Consider the following 26312-nt stretch of genomic DNA (forward strand, 5'->3'; position numbering starts at 1 on the left):
CCATAGTGTAGAAAGATGGTACGTTAGGCTATTATCGGGAAGCGCTGTGGGTGAGCTAGTCACAGATACGAGGCAGGAAAATGATGTTTGGTGCTTCTGCTATACAAAATTGAGGGGACGATGTCAATCCAGTCAATCATCCACACTATTAAGGTGCTCCCTCATTCCTGATGCGACTTTTCAAGCTGCTAATCCACGAATGATCATAAAATGGAGGTTGAGGACTCCTGGACCTCACTGTCTCCTGATTGATCAGGACTATGAATAGATAGTGTTTGATTCTCCACTAAGCAGCAAATAGAATTTGTATGAGCTGAATGAATAGGTGTCTTTTGGCCTGGACGATCCTCAGTGAACCAGTCATTTTCGAACATTGCAAGTTAATATCCGCAGTGAGGGTGAGCCTAAGGCACAGATACAATGAATTTTGCTCAGCCCCAGCCGGCCTTCAACATATTGTATGGTTCATAATACTCTCTACATGGACTTGGAGTCGTTATGACATCTCTACACACCTGTCGCAGTCGTATGGTAGCATTAATGGCAGGTCCAAAAGCGCTGAGAAGCGGAACATCCCCTTCTCTAGTATTATTAATCTTCGAGTTGCTTGCTTGTAGATTAATGTAGTTCACTGGGTCATTTGCACTCCAAGTTAGTGCGTTTCGGTCCTGTCCGAGAGAACAGAGACAGAGACAATGGTTGTAGAGAGAGAGAAGAGGCAAGTTCCTCGCTAACGAGGCTGGCCGTGTTCCAACAAGTGTGACCGAATTGGCTTCCATCCAAGTCTGGTTCTTCTGGGCAACTCTAATAATCACTTAGAAGATCGATAGTACAGTACCTATAGCTCACTTGGCGGTGCGCGGTCCTCGTTTGTGGGAAGCGTTCCGTATGTTTGAGCGCCTGATGGCTGTAATTCTGCAGCAAGAGCAAGCGCATCTCTCTTCCCTCGTTCAACATCCACAAGGAGCATCAGTGGTAACGGGAGAAATATCAAAATTGCAAGGAACACAAATGCCGGCCGAATTTCACCGTAGCGATCGGTGATGATGCCGACAATTGTAGGCCCAAAAATGCTCGAACCTTTGTCAGTAATGGCATAAAGCGCATAGAATGCTGCTTCGTTGCCAGGAGGTATCAACTCTCCGAAGAAACTGCGGCAGTAAGAGGATAGACCGCCCATGACAAGCCCATACACAATCCCCAGTGGGAACATCTCCCACGGCTGCTGGAGACCCAAAAACCCGAGGCTCTTTATTGCTGGAATAAATCCCAAAAGACCATAGAGGGGCACTAGCTCGAACAAGAGAATGCATGCAATGATTGTTTGCGACGCGCTGAGATTGAATACTCGTGAAAAACTGCCCCATGAAAACGCCCCCAAGACACCGGCCACCATTGCAATCACATTGATTAGTCCCAAAGCTGCGGGTTGCATATTTAGTTGTGTCTTTGCAAAGAGTACCGCAGTCCCGCTGACGGTGGCAATTCCATCACTGAGAAGAAGCCAAGCGGCGAGAAACAGTAAGATGTCTTTAAGATGACGTGTCCGCACTGCTGTCCGATAAAGCGACTTCCAGGAATATGCCATGTAACCGATCCAAGAGCGGGTGTGCTTCCCGTGATGAGTGGTAGCCAATGGGGGGCCTGGGCGAGATCGCAGCCAGAGCGCGGCAGGTATTGAAAAAATAAACCACCAGAGCCCGATTAGAAACAGTACGAGACGCAGGGAGTACGTAGTTTGGTTGGTAGCGATGACGACGAGGATGCAGACGATTTGTAGGATAATAGCACCGATGTAGCCAATCCCAATTCCAAAAGAAGATATCCGGGTTGATACTTTCAGCTCTTGAGAAACTGTAATGTGAGTTGCAGGATGCATGTCCGCTTCGGCGTTTTCGCCATTTCCCTGACGGGCATGAAGCAGAGGCGAGGTGACGTTAGACTCAATGCCATGTTCAATACCGTTTGTGGTATCAGAATGACCTTCTTGGGCGCGAGAATCATCCAAAGCAGGGCGCGGTTCACGAGCACTCCGAAGCACAGAAGGATGATGGCGTACCAACAGAGGTAGGAATGAATTCAAAAGCACAAAGGAGGCACCAAAGCATGTGTTTGCAATAATCGCAATCACTGCCCCCACCATATAGATCTTAGGCACTACACCCAGAAAGAGCATTGTGGAGACCGAGCCAATCACAGCGAAAGCCATTAGAAGCAACTTTCGATGACTTCCATGGTCTGCGGCTCCTGACATCGATATGATTAAGATGGCTTGAATAAAGACACTCACAGAGAATGTATACATTGCGAAACTTGCAGTATTTATCTCGACACCGAATATGTAGACCACACACTGGTTCGCCACTGTTGGTCGTCCGGCATCATATCTTGAAGAAAGCGTCCACCGGGCTTGGATGGACATCCTCGATGGACCATTCAAGGTAGCACTGCAGGGTGTCACCTTATCGGAAAAAAGAACACCGCGGTCGCGAGCCATTTGCTCCAGGGTAATGGGGAGGAAGGAACCTATGGTAAGTGTCAACCTTAGGAGAGAATGAATGCGAGCGAAGGCTGAATGCCAGACATGTGCATACCCATAGCGCAGACTGTAAAAACCTCTGCTGCCCAGCCATAACTATACCATCCGGCGAGCTCCTTTTTACTGGTGGGTCGAATATCATCCCCAGGGTATTGCGGCCGCATGATGCTCGTTTCGGTTTCATGGCCAGCCCGCATATTGACAGCAACTTGAGACACGCGCTAGCATTATATAGAAGGTCTTGTTGTTCGAAACAATTGTTCCCTCACCAAACTAAGCCGTAGTTGGTACCTCTATATCATAATGTTTAAGCGTTAGGCAGACAAGAAAAGGAATAGCCAGCCCACCAGAGTAGAAAACACTGTTTTCCGATAGACTCCTAACCTAGAGATGGAAGAGGTGTCAGCAGGCGCTTGGAATGGGCTCTCTAAAAGCATTGCTGGATCATACTAGTAAATCACACAGGCTGGGTAACATCAGACGCTGCGTCAGCTCCACCAAGACATTGGATAAAGTCGAGTAAGAAGCCTTGTGCCAAAGGATTATTTATTTGGGGTATGTTTCCTAATTAGTGAACGAACATAGTGCAAATGCAAAATAATCACTATGTGGAATAACAAGTGAAGATGATTTTTGTCCCCCGTTGTGCCTCAGTACATGTTATGAATAGACGGCCACTGTCCAGCTAGGGATCTTAACTTGAGCCTTACCCCAGTGGCAGCTAGCTACCTTCAGCTATGTTAGGTAATCTTGACCTAAGGCTTCGTACTCCGTACGTTAACTTAGTGGAAATGCGGAGAGAGAACGATACACAGGAACGTAAGAATCAGGTTTTATTACCGATAACTAAAACAGCTGGATCTTACTAAGATAATCCCTCGGGCATGCCTTACTTCTTCTGGTTCCAAAGGCACTTCATGAATCTGCAAATCCATCATCTTATTTTCTGAGCGCACGAGTACTGGACCTTTCTAATACATCAGCCCATCAGCTTCTCAATATTCCTTTTCATTGCCTGTATATGCGCAGTAAATCCGCAAGCATCATTTGTGGCGTGGTCACCTCTTTAATCTCCCCCAGGGCCTAGACGCAATCTCCTTGTTTGCTTCAAGAAAGGGCTGAAGCCTCTGATGGATTCCACCTTTCCGTTCGCGAGAACCTCCGAATCCTATGTCTGAAGCAGTGAATCGCAATCAGACGGAAAAGACTCCGTGTATGGCTTATTTGTCATCCTGCTGAATGCTTTTACTTCATGAGTCTCTTGAGCAGGACCGACCAACGTGAGTTTTCGTGGCTAATACCTTCACAAACTCTCGGCGCACCTGAATCAACTCTATAAGGTCGATAAAACTACCTCATACGGCACTCGTTCCAACTTGCTCACGCGTCATTCTTTACTTTACTGTCGAACTAGCTTTGCGCATACCACTTGATCACATATGACAGCAAGCTGAAGCGGTTGTTTCAGCGGGTTGAGTACTGTCAGCTTCCCTTCCTGGCCCTAACGCCGGCGTGTCTGGGCTAGCACCCGAGCCAGGTCGCTCACCTTTGTGCCGTGCAGAGGGTGAAGGGGGGGGAGAGCTGATCCCAGAGGCCGCAGGTGCCGTGTCAACAGACATGCCGGGCGTCATCATGGATAATGCTACAACTGGCCGGCCCGGGCATGCGCCAGACACTCAGACCCCGAGTAATGGAGATAACTTGCGAAATGGGTCATTCCATATCAACGGAGCAGCCAAAGGAGACAAAGATCACGATCCTGATAAGGAAAGTTATGCTGGCAAACCTAGAATTGACGGACACAGAGCTCTGCCTGAGATACCACATATTACACAGGGGTTCTTTCCATTCTCAACGCTAGTCAACCGATCTGTGCAGCAATGCTGGAATGAGCTATCTGACCTTATTACAGAGCTGGCGGCAATACATGTGTCGCCGCATAGCTCGGTGCCTTTGTTGCCTGTCAATGGAAAATCTCCTGGGAATCAGTCTCCCGAGAACGTCCAGAAAAAGCTCAGAATACTAGATTTTGCTCATGCTAAACGGGCCGAGTTCATTAAACTTCTCGTTCTTTCGCAATGGAGTCGGCGAGCGCGCGATGTCAGTAAATTAATTGACCTGCAAAACTTTATTCGCGCTCGCCATCAAGCTTTTGTGGATGCGTTGCAGCGAGTGGGGGAAATGAAACGGGACCTGGTGCAGGCTCAGGTGGCCAATCCGGATCTCCAAACTGCCCTGGAGATCTTGTCAAAGGGCAGGCTGGAATCCTTAGCGGATGTAAGCCTTGTTTGTACGCATGAAGCTCAACATTTACTGACTCAAAGTTGTCTAGCTCGGCTACAAGTCGTCCAAACTTCTAACAGCGAGAGGAGCTTTGAGACGGTTGCATAAAATAAACAGAATCATCAGTGCCAGACTTGCATTACATGATCTAATCCCTCACCCGTTCCGGACCTATCGAGTTCACGACGGCCGAGTTACTTTTGTCGTGCGCGGTGAGTTTGAGCTCGACTTATCCATCGGAGCAGAAAGCGAGCTCTCCCAATTCTTCTTCGTTGACATCCGCTTTCTTTACTCCCCATCCTCCAACATTCCGAAGGGTCGAATGTCCAATGAGATTGATGCTAAAATCAATGAGAAACTGCGTGATAGCGGCTTGACAGGCTGCTTCAATTTCCTGCATGGCTTGGTATTGACCAATAAAATTCATATATTATTCAAGCAGGCCATCGAGTTGGCTAAAGGCCTTTGGTCAGAAACATTACGTGTCGAGCTTTTGCATCGAACCTTGGTTATACAATATTGGACCCTAAAACCGGGGCCTAAGAGTTGGATTGAGATTGGGGTCAAGAGCGGTAATGGGGATGCTGACAGCCAAGGCTTAGGGGTACCGTGCCTGGGCTTGCGTTGGATGAGGGACGGCCAGGAGGTCAACAGTAGAGACATCGAGTTCGATCCAGAGGATTTGTCAATGGAGTGTCTGCTGCGGAGTGTCATTGCTCTACATATATCTTACTTGCTCTCGTCAGCTTACGGCATCCTAAGTGAATATTCGCTGTTCTCCTCCGGCACTTTGTCTTCACACGCTATTTTGAATGTCACTGAGCCTGGCGAATGTCAACTCTCTGTCCAGCTCACGGGCTCCAGACATCTTCGGGTATCCATTGAGCCGATGTCAGGAGCCGTCATCTTGTCCGCGACCCCTGGTCTCTTAGAACGTTTCGAAAGTGATGCCAGTCTGGATAGGTCTACCATCGATGATCTAGTGGCCCGTGTTTCTCGGCTTCGTTGCATTGCGGCCATAGAGGAACTTGAGTCTAATGTCAGGATTTTGGGTTTTGAAACAGTCAGTCCCAAGGGACTCAGAAACGATATTCGGAAAGTTTTTCCAGCTAATGTCTTGCGCTTTTCCCTCTTCTGGCACCCTTTGTGGGAGCGAAATTGGGTCGTGGCTGCAACAAGCAGCATCACAAGTGACAACTGGTGGGTTGTGCGACTTCGCCGATCCTCAGAGGTTGCAACAGATTTTTCGGTCTCTGATACAAGTGTTCCACTTTGTTCAGGGCATAGCATGAGCGATACCTTTCTTGCTACAAGCCACCAAACTCGCTCTTCCTCATTTCCCGATTTGGGCTACTGTCTTTCTGGGATGGTAGCAATCTATGCCAACGTCAGCTATCTATCCGATTTGCATTCAGTTGAGTTTCACCCACCATTGTGCGCATTGAAGGTTGAATCCGATCTTCAAATCCCGGATATTTTCATTCGCTACCAAGTGTCGAACCTTCCTCGGGCGCTTCAGCTAGTTTTGCCCGCGGGTCTGAAGAGAAAGAACCTTCTCAAGGATACAGTGCGCCTTGCCTTCCATGGGATTGATCGTCACAAGAATAGTGCCATATTTGTGGCGTATGGCAACTTAGTGGGACCTTGGACAGATCTGTGCACATTAATTTCAAAGTCGGACAGCTCCCTAGTTTTCAAGCAAGGAGGCAGTGGCTTTGCCCTTCGGCTTCTCGCTCCGGCTGGTCGCCCAGTGATCGTACAGCTTTTTAAAAGCTTGCAGACTCTAGAGTGCACGTTGTCAATTCTCGATTTCCTTCGGCAAAGGAGATTGACACCTCAGTCGTTATCGCTTACTCATATAGCCTTTGCTTACGGCCCAGGAAGGGATCTCTCAGCTACTATCGAGATGGGGTTGTCCGAGGTACCCTCTTCTGCGGAGCTTGACCCTGTTCGCGTTCTAGCGAGGACTGACCCCTTGCTTTGTCTCACTCTGGGTATTCGATTTAAGCATCCGAACCCTCATCGCCGGGTCCAGGGGTCTCTCGCTGCCATTTTAAACCATGCTTCTAATGAAGCTGGTTTGGATTTCGTAACCGAGGTTCTCTCGTTTACACTTCCCTTGATGCGAGCCTTGGAGCAAATAACATCTAACGCGTCTCGCCAGGAGCCGTTCAGGTTACAGGTGATTGTGCGCAATGCTTACACATTCCTCCTCCATTATACCTATCAGGGCTTCCGGTTTCAACTCACAACGCGCCAGCATTCGGGCCAATTGACTTGGGTATTAAGGGAATTGAGTAGCCCGGAGGCTGGGCCAGGCCACGACCAATTCAAAGCCAGGCTGCGAGGCACACTGTATCATTCCAAGGGAAACGGTTGGAAAGGTCTTGGAAATGGAGTGGTTGCAGACGCTGAGGGAGTCAGCAATGTTATTCGGGCCCTCGATGGATGTTTCACCGGCGCTCAGCATAATACTTGGTTACCTCGAGAAACTAAATCTGAGCAGGATTACTCAACTCAGCCAGCACCGGAGAACCAGAGTCAAACCGGGGCACCATCGCAGGCTGGCATGGCTAATGATACTAAGATGACGGCGAACTTCGTTAATGACAAAAGTCTTCAGCGAAACCCTGTGGTTTCCAACGCTGCAGATGTTATTACAATTGACTGACACCTCTGTATAAAGTCATCCAGACTTTTTCATCTCTCTTGTACCCCGGGGGCCACCAACATCGCGCGTGTAACAGGGTTGTCTCCAAGCAATGTCTCTTTCAGATGTATTTTTGCTAATACATTAGTCCATGTGTACATCTAGTTCACACCATGCAGTTTTAGCTGCCGTATGATTGCATGTGAATAATGATATTCTACATCGGGCAGTTAATATTCCCTTAAAAGAATCATAATTAAATTGGCACTGAGAGCTAAAACCACAACCTAGCGCCGACTTAGTTACATGCGATCAGCTTCTCTGCTTTACTCAATTCAGTTGGCCTCAGCACATGAAATAAAATCCGTAAAACCAAAAGAATTGCAGTTATGATTTGCTACAGCCGCTCTTCTTTCACACGCCCTCGATTTTTCAATATATCATACTCAACCCATCTCATACATGTCGATCCTTCTTCAGAGATGAATCTCCCTGGATTCATGACATGGCATCCTTCATAGGTCATACAAAATGGTGCCACTTCAGGATCCGCCAAGATAAACGCTGTCGGCAACGGGTACAATTGCAACGATGATGCATGATCCCACAAGACAGGTCGCATCGATTGCGGAAATGGGGACATCGTTCCCTGGTCTAGTATTGTTTTCACGAGTTTTCGTGCCGTGTGCGCACTGGAAAAAGACTGCCGAGCTTTGGCATCTGCCGGATAGGCCTGAGCATCAGTTTCATTATTAGCAGTGGCAAGACCAGCCTCGGCTCCCGCATCTTGTGAAAATGCAGAATCAAGCTCATTCTCGCCTTGCTTAGTAGCCACTGCGTTCCGCCTCAGCCTTCCTGTTATGTCGTCTCGAAATATGGCGATATCATGCAAGGGCCCAAAAACGGTGAGACGTGATGGGTTGGAGGTCCAGATAGCTTCGCCCGCAGGCTCGGAAGCTTGCGATAGCCTCGACTCCGAATTTGCCGATGCAAACGCACGCTTAACCCTCGACGTAAACATATCCGGAATTGACTGACGTGGTACTATCGAGGCAGCGCCCGCTGTGAAAGTGGACGACCATGGATCGTTATCTCCAGGAACAAAGACGAAAGTAGAGTGTTGTAAAAGTTCAGGATAGTCGGCTAGTATAATGGAGAGTGAATCAAAGTACTCCTTGTACTCGATGCTGCCAGCATGGCCGCCTCCATTGATTGTGGCCTTCTGGACGAAGTTCCCTATCACGATAAAGACTATTGGGCGTTCGGTGAGTGAAAGCTCCCTATATGTACTGAAAACCTTCCTCAGTGCGTCAAGCGACTTAAAGTTGTCAAGGTTGACCTCGCTCATGATAGCCACTTTCAGTCGCACGGGTGAATCCGCGTCATCGCGTAAACCTTGCAAACATTTGGCTTTGATTCTCCTCATTCGTGGGCCTTGCGCGCGTTCACTCCCGATTCCTAGAAAGTCAACCCATCCAAACCCTCCGCTAGAGCTAATCTCTCCGTTGCTGTGCTGGTGATTTGTTCCCAGTGATACTTCTCGTCGTTCGCACGGAGGTCCGCAAATTGATACACCCACAAATCGACCCCCAACGGCGCCACCGACTCCGCTGTTTCCGCCTAAGACTGATCCTCTCACGCTTCCCTCCTCTTCATAGACTCCATCGACGAGGACTACCATTCCGGGAGCAAACCAAGCACCATCGTCTGGTATCGTCCGGGCATGACTCAGATCTAGCGCAACGCTACCTGTCAAATCGACCAAGGATAGATCACCTGCGGGTGATATAGAGAGTAATCCTAGAAGCAGGTGTGACGTGCCACTTCTTCCAAGCAAGTTTGCGATCGGTGTCAACCTATAACATTGAGTGGGAGCGAATGAGGATGACGACCTCTTCATGGAGTGGCCTGTGAGATAACTCAACGATGATTGAAATGTTTCATTCCGGAGTAGACGCTGGTGAATGATGTTATAACGGTCTCTAAACATGCTAGTTTTGTGTGAAGCCTGCGGGAACAATGTAGCCTTTGACTTTGTTAATTCGAAGTACTTCTTGTCGACGTTGTAAGTCAAGCGGGGCATGTCGAATGCCTCAACAATCTTTATCCAATTTCTTGGGTGTAATGATAAGTCCAAATCATCAAGTTCCTCATTGTTGATTGCTGGGTCTGGAGACAAGTGCGGGTTCAGTCGCCTGGCATCACAATTGGGGGCATTCACATCTATCGGTCCTTCTCTTATTGCACTGGGTTTCGCAGCAACTACCCTTCCTCCACTCATGTTGCCCTCTAAGGCCTTCAAAATAGCCTTCAGTGAGGCCCCTCTCCCTTCCTCAACGATCACGCCACCCCCGGCCTTTTTCCAGCCTTTAGCTACCTCATCCAAGACGCGCTCCGCAAGGCCTTCTTCGCGCCATCCAGAGCCGCAATGTTTCCCCACAAAGGAAGCCAAAGTCTGCAGTGCTGAGGACGAGATGGTTAAGTTGTGCTTCCTGGTGAAAGTACGGAAAGCCACAGGTCGAAGCGTAGAAGGCGGAAGTAGAATTGGCAAGACTGAGCTCCTCGCGACCGGAGCATTAAGATTTGATTTTCGTAAAGGGCGTACCGGAGTGCCAAACCCTGGAGACGAAGAGAAGATGAGATCAGAGTCCAGGCACCTGTCTCCAGCAAGCGGTGTGCGGTCCATTTTCACTTCCGATGTGATAGTAATTGCTTAGTCTCTTCAGAGATGTGTCAGGACTGAGGACCAAATGAACGTAGCTTCAAGGACGATGAGCGGGCTATAAGTCATGCTCTGTGAGTTTCACTGCTATTGTCATGACAGAAGTCGGGTTCTCTGAAAAGGTAAACAAGATGCTGGGTTAGAGCGATCATGGGTTATCCAGATGACGATGATGATGATGATGTTGTTGTTGTTGTTTTTGAAAAAATTTGAAACACTATGTAGGTACTCCGTAGAGGTCCATTTGACCTTTCGAAAGACGCGTGGTTGCGGGTGGTCCACATATGCATACGCGCCGTGAGTTCGCGACAAGTTCCTAGAAAGCTTTGGGCTAAGAACTTACTAATTCTCTGTGCCGATATAGCATCCTTCCAACATTTCGCGAAGCGGATGTCGGCTTCGCAACTCCAGTTTCCCATTCTCATTTAGATGTGCTTCATTTTTCATTACTGGAAAAGTGCCTGCTGGTAATTCGAGACTACTACATCCCCACGGTGTCACTGCCCTTACCGTCATGGCAGAGCTTAACTCCGCAAAAGCAGACCCAATAAAGCTGAAAAGCACAGCAGATGCCAAGCGCGTACAGTTAGAAGATCTGATCGCGCGAGCTGTGGCGAAAGACGCAATCAAGGACTTCAATGCGGCTGCTGAACTTTACTCCCAAGCTACAGAGCTCCAGGCCAAGCTGAATGGTGAACTGTCACTCGACAACGCTGATCTACTGTTCTCCTACGGCAAAGCCTTATACAACGTGGCGGTGAGCAAGAGCGATGTCCTAGGGTCAAAAGTAGCTGGAGAGCCTCAAGCTCAAACAAATGATTTACCTCCAAGCGGCTCCAAATCATTCGCGCATGTGCCTGGCGAGAGCATTATCAAAAATGCGATCGCTAGTGGGGTGGCTAAGCAAGAACATTCCAAAGATTCTAAATCCAGTTCTGGAAAGACTTTGAACCAGGCCTTTTTCCAATTCAGTGGCGATGAAAATTTCGATGATTCGGATTCTGAGGCAGAAGAGGGTGATGGAGGCGCTGATGGTGCTGACGATGACGATGACGATTTTGCCAACGCCTTTGAAGTCCTGGACTTGGCCCGTATACTCTACCACAAGAAATTGGCCGCAGTAGAGGAATCATGTGAGGAGGGAAAATCTGCCGGCCTGCTGCCCGATGTCAAATACATCAAGGAGCGTCTTGCAGATACCTACGATCTACAGGCGGAGATTTCACTTGAAGGGGAGAGATTCACGGATGCGGTGGCGGACCTCAGGACTGCACTTGATCTGAGGCAGTCACTGTTTTCCATGGAAGATCCTTCCCTTGCTGAGTGTCACTACAAGCTTTCGCTCGCACTAGAATTCGCATCTGTCAATAATTCCAGCGAAGGCACTACTGAAGGGGACAGTGGCCGCCGTGGCAAGGTCGATGAAGCTATGAGAGAAGAGGCTGCGACTCAGATGGAGAAGGCTATTGAGAGCTGTCGAGCCAGAATGGCCCAAGAACAGAAGAAATTGGATGTATCAGACGCCTTGGACGAAGACAGAGAGACAGCTCTGAGAAGGAAAATAGCGAATGTCAAGGAGATCATTGAAGACATGGAGCAGAGAGTTGGTTCCCAAGGAACGTTCTATTTCTTTGTTGCTTGTTACTGACGCACCACAGCTCCTAGATCTTCGTCGTCCGCCTGTGTCGGTTGAGCAACAGAACAAGGAAAGCGATACGATGCTTAGAGGAATTCTAGGCCAGATTGTAGGCCAACCAGCTGTTGAGCAGCAAGCGCGGTTGGAAGCTATTACAAAAGATGCCAAGGATCTGTCTGCATTAGTCAAAAGAAAGCCAGCTGGCATCCAACGTCCACCACGAAGTGAATCTACGGAGAAACGCTCAGCTCCAGAACAGGTTGAGGACGAGTTCAACACGAAGAAGGCACGGACGGAAAGCGCTGAGAATGTGTGATGAGTTGTCGGCCGATCTTTTTTTTCACCAGCTTCCTCAGTGTTGCCATACCCTGCTACGCTCCGACTGGACGATAGGTTATAACTCGTTGCTCGATTGCCAGTCTGTTGACTTTCCTTTCTTTCCTTTCTTTCCTTTCTTTATGAAAACTTCCGCCTGATACCCAACCTTCATGTCCTGCAGCGGCTTGATAAGTGGCTAATCTGACCTATGCGCTTGGTCCAACGCTTCTAGACGGCTAATACAACAGTCGCTATTGTCATTATGATCCCAGCATACCGCTGGAAAGAAGCTGGCGTGAAATGAGAGGGATTAAATAAAATTATGGCTGTGAACATCATGCCAAGTCCCGAAAAACTTAAAAGGTCTCAATATGCTCTTCAAGACGGGAACCGAAACAACGGGAGATAGCGATCCAACTTCCGACTCCTTCGGCGCAGAGCCAAACTCGGACTCCATATCCCAGCAAATATGTCTTCACATTCATCCTCATCTTGGCCGTCAAACCCGATGTGCTCATCACAATTTATGTTTTCCGAGGGCTCAGAGCTCAGGTGGCCAGGCGATACAGGCTGATTAGTATTGCACGGTGACTCCCATGATGACGACATAGCTATTTGTTTTGTTTCCAAAATAAACTTTCCGACCTTGTATCGTTGGGACTCTTCCTCGGCGGAGACATACTTCCAGCCAAGCACACTACCGCAGAATGCACAACTGATGTCGCAGACCGTATGAAGCCCGGTGACGTATTGGCGTGGAACTGGTCGCTGCATCACAGTGTTAGGCAGCGATTCGGCCTGCGAAGTCGACCCGCTCATAGAAACAGCACTGGCGGTAGGCTCTGCAGAGACGAGGTACGCGCGGCCATGACGACCAGTAAACCCTTTGCTGATGATTTGAGCCTTGAGGCACAACTCGGCTCCACATTTGGAGCACCGGAGACATGACACATGCCCAGTAAGATATCTATTGTTCCCATTACCATGAGTATCTGCTTTGATTGTTGAAGGCCGGTGGTTGGCATTGTGGCTCCTTGGATGGAAGATTATAGACGGTAATAGGAATTTGGGAAACATGGGGGTAGGAGCTTGGTGTTTTGTCGAGAATTATTCGCTGTGCGGGATCAAGTAGATGATTGTTAAATGCTCCATGCAGACCAGACCAAGCTTTTGACTTTGCTACGGGTCACACTGAGGTCATAGACTGACCCAGCATCCAAACGACCTAAGTGCCCGGGATGGAACGCCTTACACACATTCATAAGTCTGGTCACTATAACATGCAGAAATGAAGACAGCGCTACTGGCAGAGTATTGAAATGTTCAATAAGGGAATTGATGATTTAATGAATAGATTTGATGATTAATTAGGATGATTCTTGGATAGATACAGATAGGAAATATAAACAGGAAAGGGAATTATAAGTTATAAAGTAATAAAGTCTACTGAGTTATTATATCCTACCCCTTCTATATCTTCCTCTACCACAGCTATCCCTAGGGACTTATCCTTAAGCTAGCTTAAGAATTTTCCTAATAAGAATTATATTAAGGGGAAAGTCTAGTAGGTGAAGCAAGGAATATAGATTACTATATATATAAACTAAGGCTTAGTTAATCCTAGGGAGTTAAAGCAGCTAAAGAAAGAGGTGAAGGTAATATAATAGTTTAGTGTAATATAGGAGTATAGAAGGGCGTTATATCTGCTAGCTTTTTAATATAATTAATAAGTATTATTAGTATATTAATAATATATTCCTTCTAGCAGTTCTCTTCTTTTAGTTAGTTAATCTCTTTTTTAAGTTCTAAAACCCTGTTTTATAAATTCCTAATATCCCTATTCTTAGCTAAAATAGTCTTTCCTAGCTTATGCTTTATTTATAGGATCTCTTTATAATAGATAATATTACTATTATATACTAATTTCTAAAGGTATAAGATTTAGCCCTCTGTATATTTAATTTATTATTATAGGGTAGGTAGGGCTCTAGAATATAGTCTAAAAATAGGTTCCCCTCTTACAGCAGAGGAGATTACTTATTAATAAGTACTTTAGTTAAAGATATTATATTCTAATATTATGTACTATCCTTATAGGTTTTACTAATCTATCTAGGGTTTAATTATATACCTTTTTAGATTCCCTTTTATATTATAGAAATTAGGGTATTTATACTACCTATATTAAATCCTCTAATTCTCTATATTAGACATTGTCATGGTGCTGCTGTGGATAGGAGTTGGCATTACTAAGAAGGAATTATATAACTCTCAGAATATCTTCACCATACAATTCTGTAACCTATTTGAAGGTCTTTAAGCTATATCCTATCTATAGAGCCTGCCCTATAACTAGAATAGATAGATATAGATTACTATAGCTAGCCTAAGTATTAACTATCTTATTAATTTATTTTTATTTACCTATAATCTAGTATCTTAATATTATATAGCTCCTCCCTTAGAGTTAATATTATTAGAATACTTATCCCTCTACCCTTATTCCTACCTAGTAACTCTAAAGAGTTCTCTAAGTATATTACTAGCTATAATGCTAAATAGTATAAATACTACTACCTAATATATAAGTATATCTAGAAGGCTAAATTAACTATTAATAAAGTAAACTAATAAGCTAAATAATCTAAGGCCTAACTCCTAGAACTCTAGTATAAACTTACTACCTTAGAGTAAAGATATAAATAAGAGACTATTAAACTAAAGGCTATTTTATAATACTAGAAGAAATAGCTATAAGAGAAAAAGCAGTAGTTTATAAAAGCTATTATAAAAAAGGACTAAGTCTATTACTTAGCTACCCCTACTATAAATACACCTATATCTATATCTATATATAACTTTATTACTAAGAAGCCTGTAGTTACTTTAGTAGAAATACCTATATTAGTTACTATCCTATCTTCTAAAGCTATTAAATTATTAAAATAACTCCCTAACCTTAATAAGTTTAAGAGTGACTAAAAGTGTCAAGGTGCTGGATCACAGGTAAACAGAAGTCAGTTGTCATGGTGCTGCCGTGGATAGGAGTTAGCATTGCTAGGAAGGAATCACATGACTCTAGAATATCTTCACTGCATAACTTAGCAACCTATTTAAAGATCCTTAAGCTATATCCTATCTATAGAGCCTGTCTATACTAGTCTACCCTATAACTAGAATAGATAAGATATAGATTACTATAGCTAGTCTAAGTATTAACTATCTTATTAATTTATTTTTATTTACCTATAATCTAGTATCTTAATATTATATAGCTCCTCCCTTAGAGTTAATATTATTAGAATACTTATCCCTCTACCCTTATTCCTACCTAGTAACTCTAAAGAGTTCTCTAAGTATATTACTAACTATAGTACTAAATAGTATGAATACTGCTATCTAGTATATAAGTATATTTAGAAAGCTAAATTAACTATTAATAAAGTAAACTAATAAGCTAAATAATCTAAGGCCTAACTTCTAGAACTCTAGTATAAACTTACTACCTTAGAGTAGAGATATAAATAAGAGACTACTAAACTAAGGACTATCCTATAGTACTAGAAGGAATAGCTATAAGAGAAGGAATAATAATATATATAAGCTACTATAGAAAGGGATTAAGCTTATTACTTAGCTACCCCTACTATAAATATATCTATACCTATATCTATGCATAACCCTATTACTAAGAAGCCTGTAGTTACTCTAGTAAGAATATTTATATTAACTATTACCCTATTTTCTAAAGCTACTAGATTATTAGAATAACTCTCTAACCCTAATAAGTTTAAAAGTAACTAAAAGGATCTTTAGTATTTTATAGTATAGATTTAAGAGAAAATAAATATTAATCTTAACTACTTCCTAACGCCGCAGAGCTAGATAGCTTATATAAATAACTATTTAAAGGGTGTGTTATACACCCAGATTCTCTCCTATATTAAGAAGAGAATTTACACCCTTAATAACTACTAAGATATCCTAGATATCCTAGAGTATACCTTTAGTGACCCTAACTGTATAAATAATACCTAAAATAAGCTATTTAGCCTATATTAGACTAATAAGGAGTTTAGCATCTTCTTTACAGAATTTTAATACCTAGCCCTAGAGGGTAAGATATCTAAGGAAACCTTATTTACCCTGCTTAAATAAGCTATTAGTTATAAACTCTAGGGTATGCTTATATATAACTAGCCTCTAAGCTAGGAGTACTATTAGTTTACTAGATTCCTATAGGAGCTTAAGAACTACTACTAGTAATATATTACTAACTAGCCCCCTATTATTAAGATCTATGCTACTACTACTAAACCTACCCTATATTCCTAGTTACCCTAAAGCTCTAGCCCTATTACTACTAAGTCTATTAAGTAACCCTAGCACCCTATTATTTAAAGGAATAAGCATATACTAGTATAATAATATAACCCTATAGACCTAGATACTACCTACTATCTAATAAGAAAGGGGTATAGCCCCTCCTACTGTAAGATAGGTACCTACTTCTAATATAGCTCCCTAGAACACTAGATCAGGGACTACCCCCACTCTAATACCTATTAGAGAGTATAAATTATAGTATCTTATAAACCACGCCTAGAGAGCCCCTAGAGGGGATAGATTCTAGAACCTAAAAGCCTATTACCTAGCCAGACCTCCTTAATAAAAGAAGTAAGCCTAGAGTAAGCTATAACTAGGCTTAAAAACTATATATTATTTAAATTTCTACTGCTACTGTTTACAGACTTAATCTTAAGAAATAAATATAATAATTAAAAACTATAATATTATCTATAATCCTAGAGAGGGAAGAGAAGGGAATAAAACTACCTACTTATACCCTATTAGATACTAGAGCTAAAGGATAAGGATTTATTAATAAAGGATAGGCTAAAGACTAGAAGCTAGAGCCTATCCCCCTAACAGACCTAATAACCTTGTATATATTTAATAAGAGAGAACTAGAGAATAGGAAGATAACCTATTATATTTAGATAGATATAAGAATTAAGGACTACTTTAAGAAAGATATAAGGTTTTATATTATTTAGTTAGTATACTACCTTATTATACTAGGAATACCTTAGATAAAGATATATAACCCCCTAACATAATTTATAGCCTATAGCATTATATTTAATAGTAATTACTACTAGAAATACTATAATATTCCCTAGAGGCTAACTAAGATATAAGCCCTGCATAATATCCCTCTAAAGATCTAATCTAGACACCTACCTTTAAGACTAAAGGGACTAGAGAATAGAGATATAGCTTTTATCTCCTTAGCTGCCTGCTTAGCTTATGCCTAAAGAAATACCTAGATATTTATAATCACCCTAGAAGATCTTAAAGCCGCTCTAAGGATTAGGAAAGCTTAGAAGAAAGATCTTACTAATCTATTATCTAATAAATTTAAAGACTATACTAATATTTTCTCCCCTAAGGAGGCTAAGTGCCTGCTACTATACTACCTCTATAACTATAATATTAAGCTATTAGAGGGAAAGACCCTCTTATTTAGCCCTCTATATACTATATCCTAAAAAGAATTAAAAATCCTAAAGGAATAGATTAAAGAGAACCTAAAGAAGGGCTTTATCTGCCCTAGTTTATTACCTATTATATTATTTATCCTATTTATTAAAAAGCTAGGTAAAGGTATATAAATCTATATTAATTACTAAGCCCTAAATACTATAATTATTAAAGACTAATACCTACTACCTCTAATAAAGGAAACCCTAAATAACCTAAAAGGGATGAAATATTTTATAAAGATTAATATTATTTTAGTATTTAATAATATATATATTAAGAAAGGATAAGAATACCTAATAGCTTTCTATATCTAATTAAGCTTATTTAAGTTTTTAGTAATACCCTTTAGGCTAATAAGAGCACCTGCAACCTTTTAGTAATTTATTAATAATATTTTATAAGATTACTTTAATATCTTCTATACTACCTATCTTAATAATATCCTTATTTACAGCAAGACCTATACTAAATATATAATATATATCTACTCTATCCTACAGAAACTAAGGGAAGCTAGCCTATATATAAAAATCTAAAAGTATAAGTTTATTATCCTTAAAACTAAGTTTCTAAGTATTATTATTAGCTAGGATAGTACTAATTTATATAAATCCTAATAAGATAAAAATAATTATTAACTAGTGAGTTCTAACCTATATTACTAATATTTAGGCCTTTATTAGCTTTAGTAACTTTTACTAGTAATTTATTAAGGATTTCTTAAGAATTATTACTCCCTTAGTAAACCTAACTAGAAAGGATATCTTATTTATATAGACTATAATCTATAAATTAAGCTTTAAAGCCCTGAAGAAGGTGTTTATAAATACTTTAATCTTAAAACTATTTAACTAGATAAAAGTTATTATAGTTAAGACTAACTCTTCTAATTATATATCTACTAGTATAATATCCTAGTATAATAATAAAGGAGTCCTGCACCCTATTATATTCTTCTCTAAGAAGCTCTTAGTTACTAAGTATAACTATAAGATCTATAATAAAGAGTTATTTACTATTATTTACTATTTTAAGGAATAGCACCCTAAACTAGAGGGTATACTATTATTAATTAAAGTTATAACTAATTACTATAATCTAGAATATTTTATATTTATTAAGCTACTTAATAGATAATAAGCCTACTAGTCTAAATTCCTATCCTGCTTTAACTTTAAAATTATATATGTCACATGCTTGGAATAACATAAGCCCAGCAAGCCGCCAGTGGCAAGCCCCCTCTTGCTTAGGTAATTATATATCTAATTCTGAATATACTTAGTAGAAATAGGAGTTCTAAACAGCTTAGGGGAGACTAAGTGGTTTATTCTAATTATTAACACACATATATTTTCACTAATACATCTATATATCCCTGAAACCCAGTATTCCTACCTATAGCTATAGCCTAGTCACTATCGCATTACTGGCTAGGACCCCCTAGGTTAATTACCTCTAATTACCTTATAGTTTGAACTGCTTCCCCTGCAGCCTACTAGATATAAATGCTTAATAATATACTAACTAGTCTAATAATAGGGACTCTAAGGGCCCACTAAACCAGCATCTAGAATCTAGTTAAGAATTAACCTTTAAGTATAGCTATAGGTCCCTTATAGGAAGCCTACATAGCAATCCCTCTTTTATAGATTAGGCAGCTAGTAAGTTAAGGACCTTAAAAGTAAATACATCCTAACTACTTTAGACTAGTAGTATAATACCTATATATAACTATAATCCTAGCTCTATACTGCTAGGTGTTACTAGTAATACTACCCTAATAATTATGCTAGATTAGGCTAGCCTTACTTAGCTTATTTAGAGGTTAAGGGCAGCTACAGACCAGTGTGATAATAAATTAAGGGGCCTTAAGCTAGCTAACCTAGCTATATAGGATAGCTATAGGGCCTATACTAGTACTAAGCTAAGAATATTCCTATATAACCTCTCTAAATACTACCTGGCTAAGCCCTAGATATTTAATAATAATATAAATAAGATCCTATATATAACCTCCTAATTTAGTATAGATATTAAGAATGCTTAGCAGGAGCAGTATCTTAAGGGATATAAGGCTAGTTATAAGAAATTTAAGGAATTCCTATAGAACTATATTAAACTATAGGGGGACTGCTAGAATACTACTATATACTAGCTCCTATAGCTCTAGTATAGGAGATATATCTAATCTTTCTTTATAGAGTTATAAGAGTTATAAAATATAATTAAGTCTAGCCTAGGCCTAGAGTAGTTCTAGATAAGGATAGCTATAGAGAAACTATATCCTAATATAAAGGCAGAAGTCTAGTATATACCTAGCTATAATTAATTATTAGACTACCTCAAGGCCCTTATAACCTAGTATGATAAGATCCTATAGTAGGAAGGATAACCTACTACCTTATAATTAATTAGGATAGGTAACTATAACTATTATCTATAGAAGGTAGATATCCTAAGTAGGTAGAAATAGTAATATAGTAGCTTACTAGAGATACCCCTAAAAGCTACTAATAATACTAAAAGAAAGGATTCCTCCTTTAATAAGCACCTACTAGGGAAATCTAATAATAGGTAAGGACTGCCTAGTGACAAGGACTAGCTTTAGAAGGAGTGATACTACTTTTACTATAAGGAAAAGAGGTATCTCCTTCTAATCTACCTAAAGAGAGCCTAATAGAGGGGAGGTACTCTACCCTAAGGGCCTCCTCCCTTATAATAGGAATCTAAGCCCTAGAAGCTTAATATCTTATACTATACTAGGGAACTACTAGTATCTCTTATCCTTATTAAGATTAAAACTATAGTTAATAGAATAGGTGTAATAACTAAGGCACTCCTTAACTCTAGGGCTGGGCCTGACTATATATTATACTAATTTATAATATAGAATAGGAACTAATTTAAAAATAGTATAATACTTCCTCCTATAGAACTTACTAATAGCTTAAAAGTAAAAATCTATAGAGAATAGTTATTATTAGTATTAGTAATAGACAGGGAATTAACTAAGAAGATATTCTAGATTCCCTTCTTAATTACTAATATTATAAGGTATAATATAGTCTTAAGATAAAATTAGCTCTAGCAAGCTAACCTAGATATTAATTAGAGGGTAAGTAGCTAGTATTATTATATTAACTTACTAAGGATTAAGATCTTAGAGCTAAAGGAGTTCCTTAAGAAGTTATAAAGCAAGGACCTTTTTCTCTTTATAATTAATTAGGCTGGATATAAAGCCCCTAATCTAGGAATACTACTATAGTATTAGGAATATACTAGGGTATTTTTAGAAAAGGAAGCTAGTACCCTACCCTTAGATAGAGTAGTCTATAAGATATAGCTACTTCATAAGAAGTTACTATTATACAGCCCTCTATTTACTATATTATAGCTAGAGCTAGAGGCTCTGCGTAAATACCTTAATAAAATACTTAAGAAGGGGTAGATTAGGGAATTATCTAGCCTAGTAATAGTACTAGTACTCTTTATAAAGAAGCTAGATAAAGGCCTATATCTTTATATTAACTACCAGGGGCTGAATACTATTATAATTAAGAATTAATACCTCTTACCCTAGATTAATAAATTAATAGATTACATCTAGGAAGTAAAGTTCTTTACTAAGCTAGATCTATAGGATGCTTACTATTATATCTATATATAGCAGGGTGATAAGTAGAAGATAGTATTCTATACCTACTATAGCTAATTTAAATATTTAGTTATACCTTTTAGGCTAACTAACATGCTAGCCACCTTCTAGGCTTATATTAATAAGATAATATAGGGAATTCTTAATAAGTTCTATATTATCTATCTAGATAATATTCTTATCTACTCATAAACAGAAGAGGAATATAAGTAGTATATTAAGGAGGTTCTTTAATATCTTAATAGCGCGAACCTGTATACTAAACTATTAAAATATAAGTTTTATAAGACAGAAGTTAAGTTTCTTAGCTTTCTTATAGGCTAGGAAGGGGTCTAGGTAGATCCTATATAACTTAGCACTATTAGTAAGTAGCTAGTGCCTTACTTATTCTATAATATTTAGATTTTTCTAGGGTTTATAGGATTCTTCTAATACTTTATTAAGGTATACTCACAGATCACTATTCCCCTAATAAACCTACTAAAGGGGGTAAAGAATAGGTATAAGTCTAGGCCTTTTACTTAGACAGAGGAGGCCTAGAAGGCATTCTAGGACCTAAAAGATATATTTATTAAAATCCTAATCCTTGCTTATTTTAACCCTGAGAAGCTAATCCTCCTTATTACTAATATATTAGGTTTTATAATTATAGGTATTCTTCTATAGCCTAATAGTAACTTAATAGAGATATATAGTAGCTGCAGTTAGCGCCTAATTATATTCTACTTAAGAAAGCTTTATAATACTAAATAATAGTATAAGGTATATGACTAGGAGTTACTTATAATTATTAAGTGCTTTAAGCACTAGAGATACTACCTAGAAGGTAGCTATTACCTAATTAGGGTCTAGATAGACTATATAAACCTAACTTACTTCTTTATTACTAAGACTTTAAATATAAGACAGGCCTAGTGGGTAGAGTTGCTTATAGCCTATAATTTTATAATTAAATATAAACTAGGATAGCTCAACCCTATAGATATACTATTAAGGTACTAGGATTATAAGCTAACTAGGGATAAAGAAACTAGAGCTGGCCTCTTACCTATACTTTAGAGGAAGCTAATATCAGGCTTATAGTTAAACTAGACTAGTATAAATAACCCTAGTATTTATAGCATACTAGTAAGGGTAGAAAGTCTAGAATTCCTATTCCTAAGACTGCTAGTGATAGAGGCTACTAGCCCTAAGATTACTTAGGACTTACTAATAGCTTACTTAAAGGATATTATCTAGGAACTATAGTATAGGGATATCTATATATAACTAGTTTCTAAGCAGCTACAGGGGGTCCTTAATAATATCTAGGTTAGAAACTAGTAAATTAATAGCAAGGGTCTCCTGTAATTTAAAGATGCTATTTATATATCTACTAGTACTATAGTTAGGTAAGAGCTTCTAAAAATATACTATAATAACCCCTGTATAGGGTATCTAGGGGTAGAGAAAATAATAGCCTTACTCTAGTATAAATTCTACTAGGAAGGGATATAATATAATATTAAAGAATACATCTATATATATATAGCATATTAAAAGACTAAGACTCCCTGGTATCTTATTATAGGGAAGCTTGCTGCGCTGCCTATACTAAAAGAACCCTAGAGTAATTTATTTATAGATTTTATTACCTTACTACCCCCATTAGCATAAGGTTAAAAGATATTTAATGTAATTCTAGTAATTATTAATTAATATATAAAAATAGTTAAATACATCCCTATTAGGAAGATAATTACCACAGAGGAACTTACTGATATATTCTTAGAAAAGGTTATCCTATAATATAGTGCACTAAGAAGCCTAGTAACTAATAGGGATATGCTATTTACTAGCTACTATTAGACTAACTTCTGTAGATCCTTAAGGATTAAGAAATAGATAAGTATAATATTTTATTTATAAATTAATAGCTAGATAGAACGCTAGAATTAGACACTAGAGGTATACTTAAGGATCTTTATTAACTACTAGTAAGATAACTAGGTTATATAGCTATAGATAGCAGAGTTTATATATAACTATATCCCACATACCTTAATAAAAATTATACTCTTTAAGGCTGCCTATAGCTATATCCTAGTATTACCCTAGCTTGCTAATATTACTAATAATTTATTAGTAGTAGTAGTAGAGGAATGCCTAAAAGTACTTTAGGATCTATAAAATTAGCTAGAGAGTCACCTAGTAGTAGCTTAGGAGATATAAGCTAGGTATTATAACCAGAAATACTAGGACATCTTATTTTCTATTAGAGAAAAGATACTACTCTTATTAAGAAACTTAAGAATATAGTACTTATATAAGAAACTTAATAATAAATATAATAGGCTATTTAAAATTATTACTATTATAGGGAAGTAGGTATATACCTTATACTTACTAAAATTATATAGATAAATCTACCCTACCTTCTATATATCCCTCCTTAAGAAGTAGAACCCTTAGGGTAATAGTAAGATATTATTAGAACCCTAGCCCCTTAATATTAACAGAGAAGAGGAATAGGAGGTAGAGGATATACTAGCAGAATAGACTTAATAGAGAGAGATATAATATCTAGTTAAGTAGAAAGGATTCCTTAATTATAAGAACTTATAGGAACTAGAAGACAACCTAGTTAATACTATAGATATATTAAATATATATAAAGAGCAAGCTAGACAGGCTATAGAGCAGCCCTATTAAAGAAGGGAAAGGAGATAGCCTTTTTTCTATAAGATTTTTACTATCTACTAGCTCCTACCTATTATTATAATAGTATAAACCTTCCTCTGTTTTCCTATAGGGTTTAGAGGTTTAATAAAAATAGATCTATAACTATAGTCTATATAAAGCTTATATAAAATAGGGACCTTACTATGCCAGTAGCAGCATTATATTATAAAAAGATAGATATAGAAATAATTACTACTTCTTACCCTTATTACTAGATTTACTAGTAATCCTAGTAAAGTTCTAAAACACCACAGTCTTATCCTTAGGGGTAGGGGTTAGGTATCTTATAATTATATTTATAGTAATATAAAGCTTAAATAAGTTATAATTAATTAACTACAGAGCATAAATGACCCTACTTATATTATACTTAGGTATAAAGCCTATTATTACCTTTATCTTATTATATAATACTATAATAGCCCTAGTATTATACTTAGTAATTAGAGTCTCCTGAAATATAATAACTTAGTAAATAAGTTATAGGGGGACTAGCTTATATAACTTCTTTAAATACTAGTAGTAATAATACTTATAATTAATATTTACCTAAATATAAGGACAGGCTACCCCCTGCTACTACTCCTACTTAATATAGTACTAATAATCTATAAAGAGAAGGGGCATGGCACTATTAGCCTATAGAATAGTAGGAGAGGTAGATAGAAAGAGTAATAAGAAGGCAGAATAAGAGATAGACTTAGACTAGGAATAATTAGCTACTATAGTAGTAGGTATAGATAAAGTAATATAATAGTACTAAATAGCAGGGGAAATAGTAATTTTATTACTAGACTATCTTTTTATTAGCTTAGCAGGCTTAACCTAAGGTAACTAGACTCTATAAAATAAGTACTTATACTAAAACTATCTAAATAAGGTAAGGGAGAAGTATTAGCCTACTAATACTTCTCCCTATAGGAGTAAGCAGGAGTTTAGGAATATTTAATAGGTATATTAAGTAGCATAGATATGTTAGACTACTAGCAAAAAAGAAATAGAATATTATTAAAGGGTTAAAATTAATAAGAGAAAGGGGGGGAACTACTAGTATTTATGCTACTAAGAAAGTAATACTACTAGACCCTTAATACCTATTAATCTTAATTACTTAATAAGACCTTACTACTATACTTATTAATAATACTATAATATTATAATGGCTAGGGGAATCTAACTAATCACTAGCATCATGTCAGATAAAGCCTATTAAAGAAGATAATAATTCTATTAAGAACTAATATAGTGTATTCCAACACCCTTCTAACACCTTTTAAATACTGATATAAAGCCCTTTGTTAACTATAATTAATAGTAAAGAACTATTAGTGTTAATCCTTAATAGCTACTTTAGGATTAGTGTGGTTCAGGATAAACCTCTCTAAAGGGGGGGGTAGTTATTATATACTTAGAATAATATAAGCCTAGTGAGCCACTAGTAGCAAGCCCCCTCTAACTTAGGTAATTATATACCTGATTCCAAACACACTTAGTAGAAATAGGAGTTCTAAATAGCTTAGGGGAGACTAAGTAGTTTATTCTAATTATTAACATATATGTATTTTCACTAATACATCTATACATCCCTGAAACCTAGTATTCCTACCCATAGCCACAGCCTAGTCGCTGTCACATCACTGGCTAGGACCCCCTAGGTCGATTACCTCCGATCGCCTTACAGTTTATTAACTTAGGAAGTAAGGAGTTAAGCCTAATACTCTAACTAAGAGGTTAGAAGATCTCCTTAAAGAGGGGGATAAATAGCTATAATACTAGAGCTAGATAATTCTAAAGAAAAAGAACCTTAACTCTGAAATTTAGAACTCAGTAAAACTAGAAGCTATTATAAGAAGCTAGACTAATCTAAACCTAACTAGAAATAGCTAGTTAGCTATAAGAAGAGTTTGCTTTACAGACCTAGTAGCCTAAGTTACTAGAATATCTAAGGAACCTACTAGAGTGCCTGCTTAACTAGCTTAGATAGACTAATTAGACTAATTAGACTAATCAGACTAACTAGACTAACTAGAGCCCCCTCCTAGTATTAAGGAACTACTAGATACTACCTACTAATTAGATAATACTATATAATCCATCCTATAAGTGCTAGATAGGAATGCTAGTTAATACCCTAAGATTACTCTAGCTAATTATAGATAATAAGAAAGCTATTTATACTACTATAAATACTTATATATCCCTAATTATAATAAGCTAAGAGCCTAGTTATTATAAGAATGC

At 39.3% G+C, this 26312-nt stretch overlaps 5 protein-coding genes across 5 annotated transcripts; 2 read left to right on the forward strand and 3 right to left on the reverse strand.

The window, feature by feature from the left end:
- Window positions 1-441: 441 nt before the first annotated feature.
- Window positions 442-3254, reverse strand: atg22-1 (putative autophagy protein Atg22). Its single transcript, XM_744653.2, has 4 exons — window positions 2990-3254; window positions 2887-2923; window positions 2595-2832; window positions 442-2526 (listed from the first exon to the last, which is right to left on the reverse strand). Exons 3-4 carry the CDS (start codon window positions 2734-2736, stop codon window positions 839-841), a joined length of 1830 nt encoding a protein of 609 aa, XP_749746.1. The 5' UTR covers window positions 2737-2832; window positions 2887-2923; window positions 2990-3254; the 3' UTR covers window positions 442-838.
- Window positions 3255-3415: 161 nt separating this feature from the next.
- Window positions 3416-7493, forward strand: rgr1 (mediator of RNA polymerase II transcription subunit 14; the record flags this gene model as incomplete). The annotated part of the gene is made up of 3 exons (XM_744654.2): window positions 3416-3819; window positions 3880-4816; window positions 4872-7493. The coding sequence occupies exons 2-3, from the start codon at window positions 4157-4159 to the stop codon at window positions 7491-7493; spliced, it is 3282 nt and encodes a 1093-aa protein (XP_749747.1). The 5' UTR covers window positions 3416-3819; window positions 3880-4156.
- Window positions 7494-7869: 376 nt separating this feature from the next.
- Window positions 7870-10158, reverse strand: AFUA_2G06190 (DNA polymerase epsilon noncatalytic subunit; the record flags this gene model as incomplete). The annotated part of the gene is made up of 1 exon (XM_744655.1): window positions 7870-10158. One exon carries the CDS (start codon window positions 10156-10158, stop codon window positions 7870-7872), a length of 2289 nt encoding a protein of 762 aa, XP_749748.1.
- Window positions 10159-10708: 550 nt separating this feature from the next.
- Window positions 10709-12146, forward strand: AFUA_2G06200 (SHNi-TPR domain-containing protein; the record flags this gene model as incomplete). Its single annotated transcript, XM_744656.1, has 2 exons — window positions 10709-11797; window positions 11853-12146. The coding sequence occupies 2 exons, from the start codon at window positions 10709-10711 to the stop codon at window positions 12144-12146; spliced, it is 1383 nt and encodes a 460-aa protein (XP_749749.1).
- Window positions 12147-12526: 380 nt separating this feature from the next.
- On the reverse strand, window positions 12527-13225 carry AFUA_2G06205 (yippee/mis18 family protein; the record flags this gene model as incomplete). The annotated part of the gene is made up of 2 exons (XM_744657.2): window positions 12527-12946; window positions 13001-13225. The coding sequence occupies 2 exons, from the start codon at window positions 13223-13225 to the stop codon at window positions 12527-12529; spliced, it is 645 nt and encodes a 214-aa protein (XP_749750.2).
- Window positions 13226-26312: the final 13087 nt, after the last annotated feature.

Source organism: Aspergillus fumigatus, chromosome 2, assembly GCF_000002655.1.
Source record: "Aspergillus fumigatus Af293 chromosome 2, whole genome shotgun sequence".
Classification (NCBI taxonomy): domain Eukaryota; kingdom Fungi; phylum Ascomycota; class Eurotiomycetes; order Eurotiales; family Aspergillaceae; genus Aspergillus; species Aspergillus fumigatus.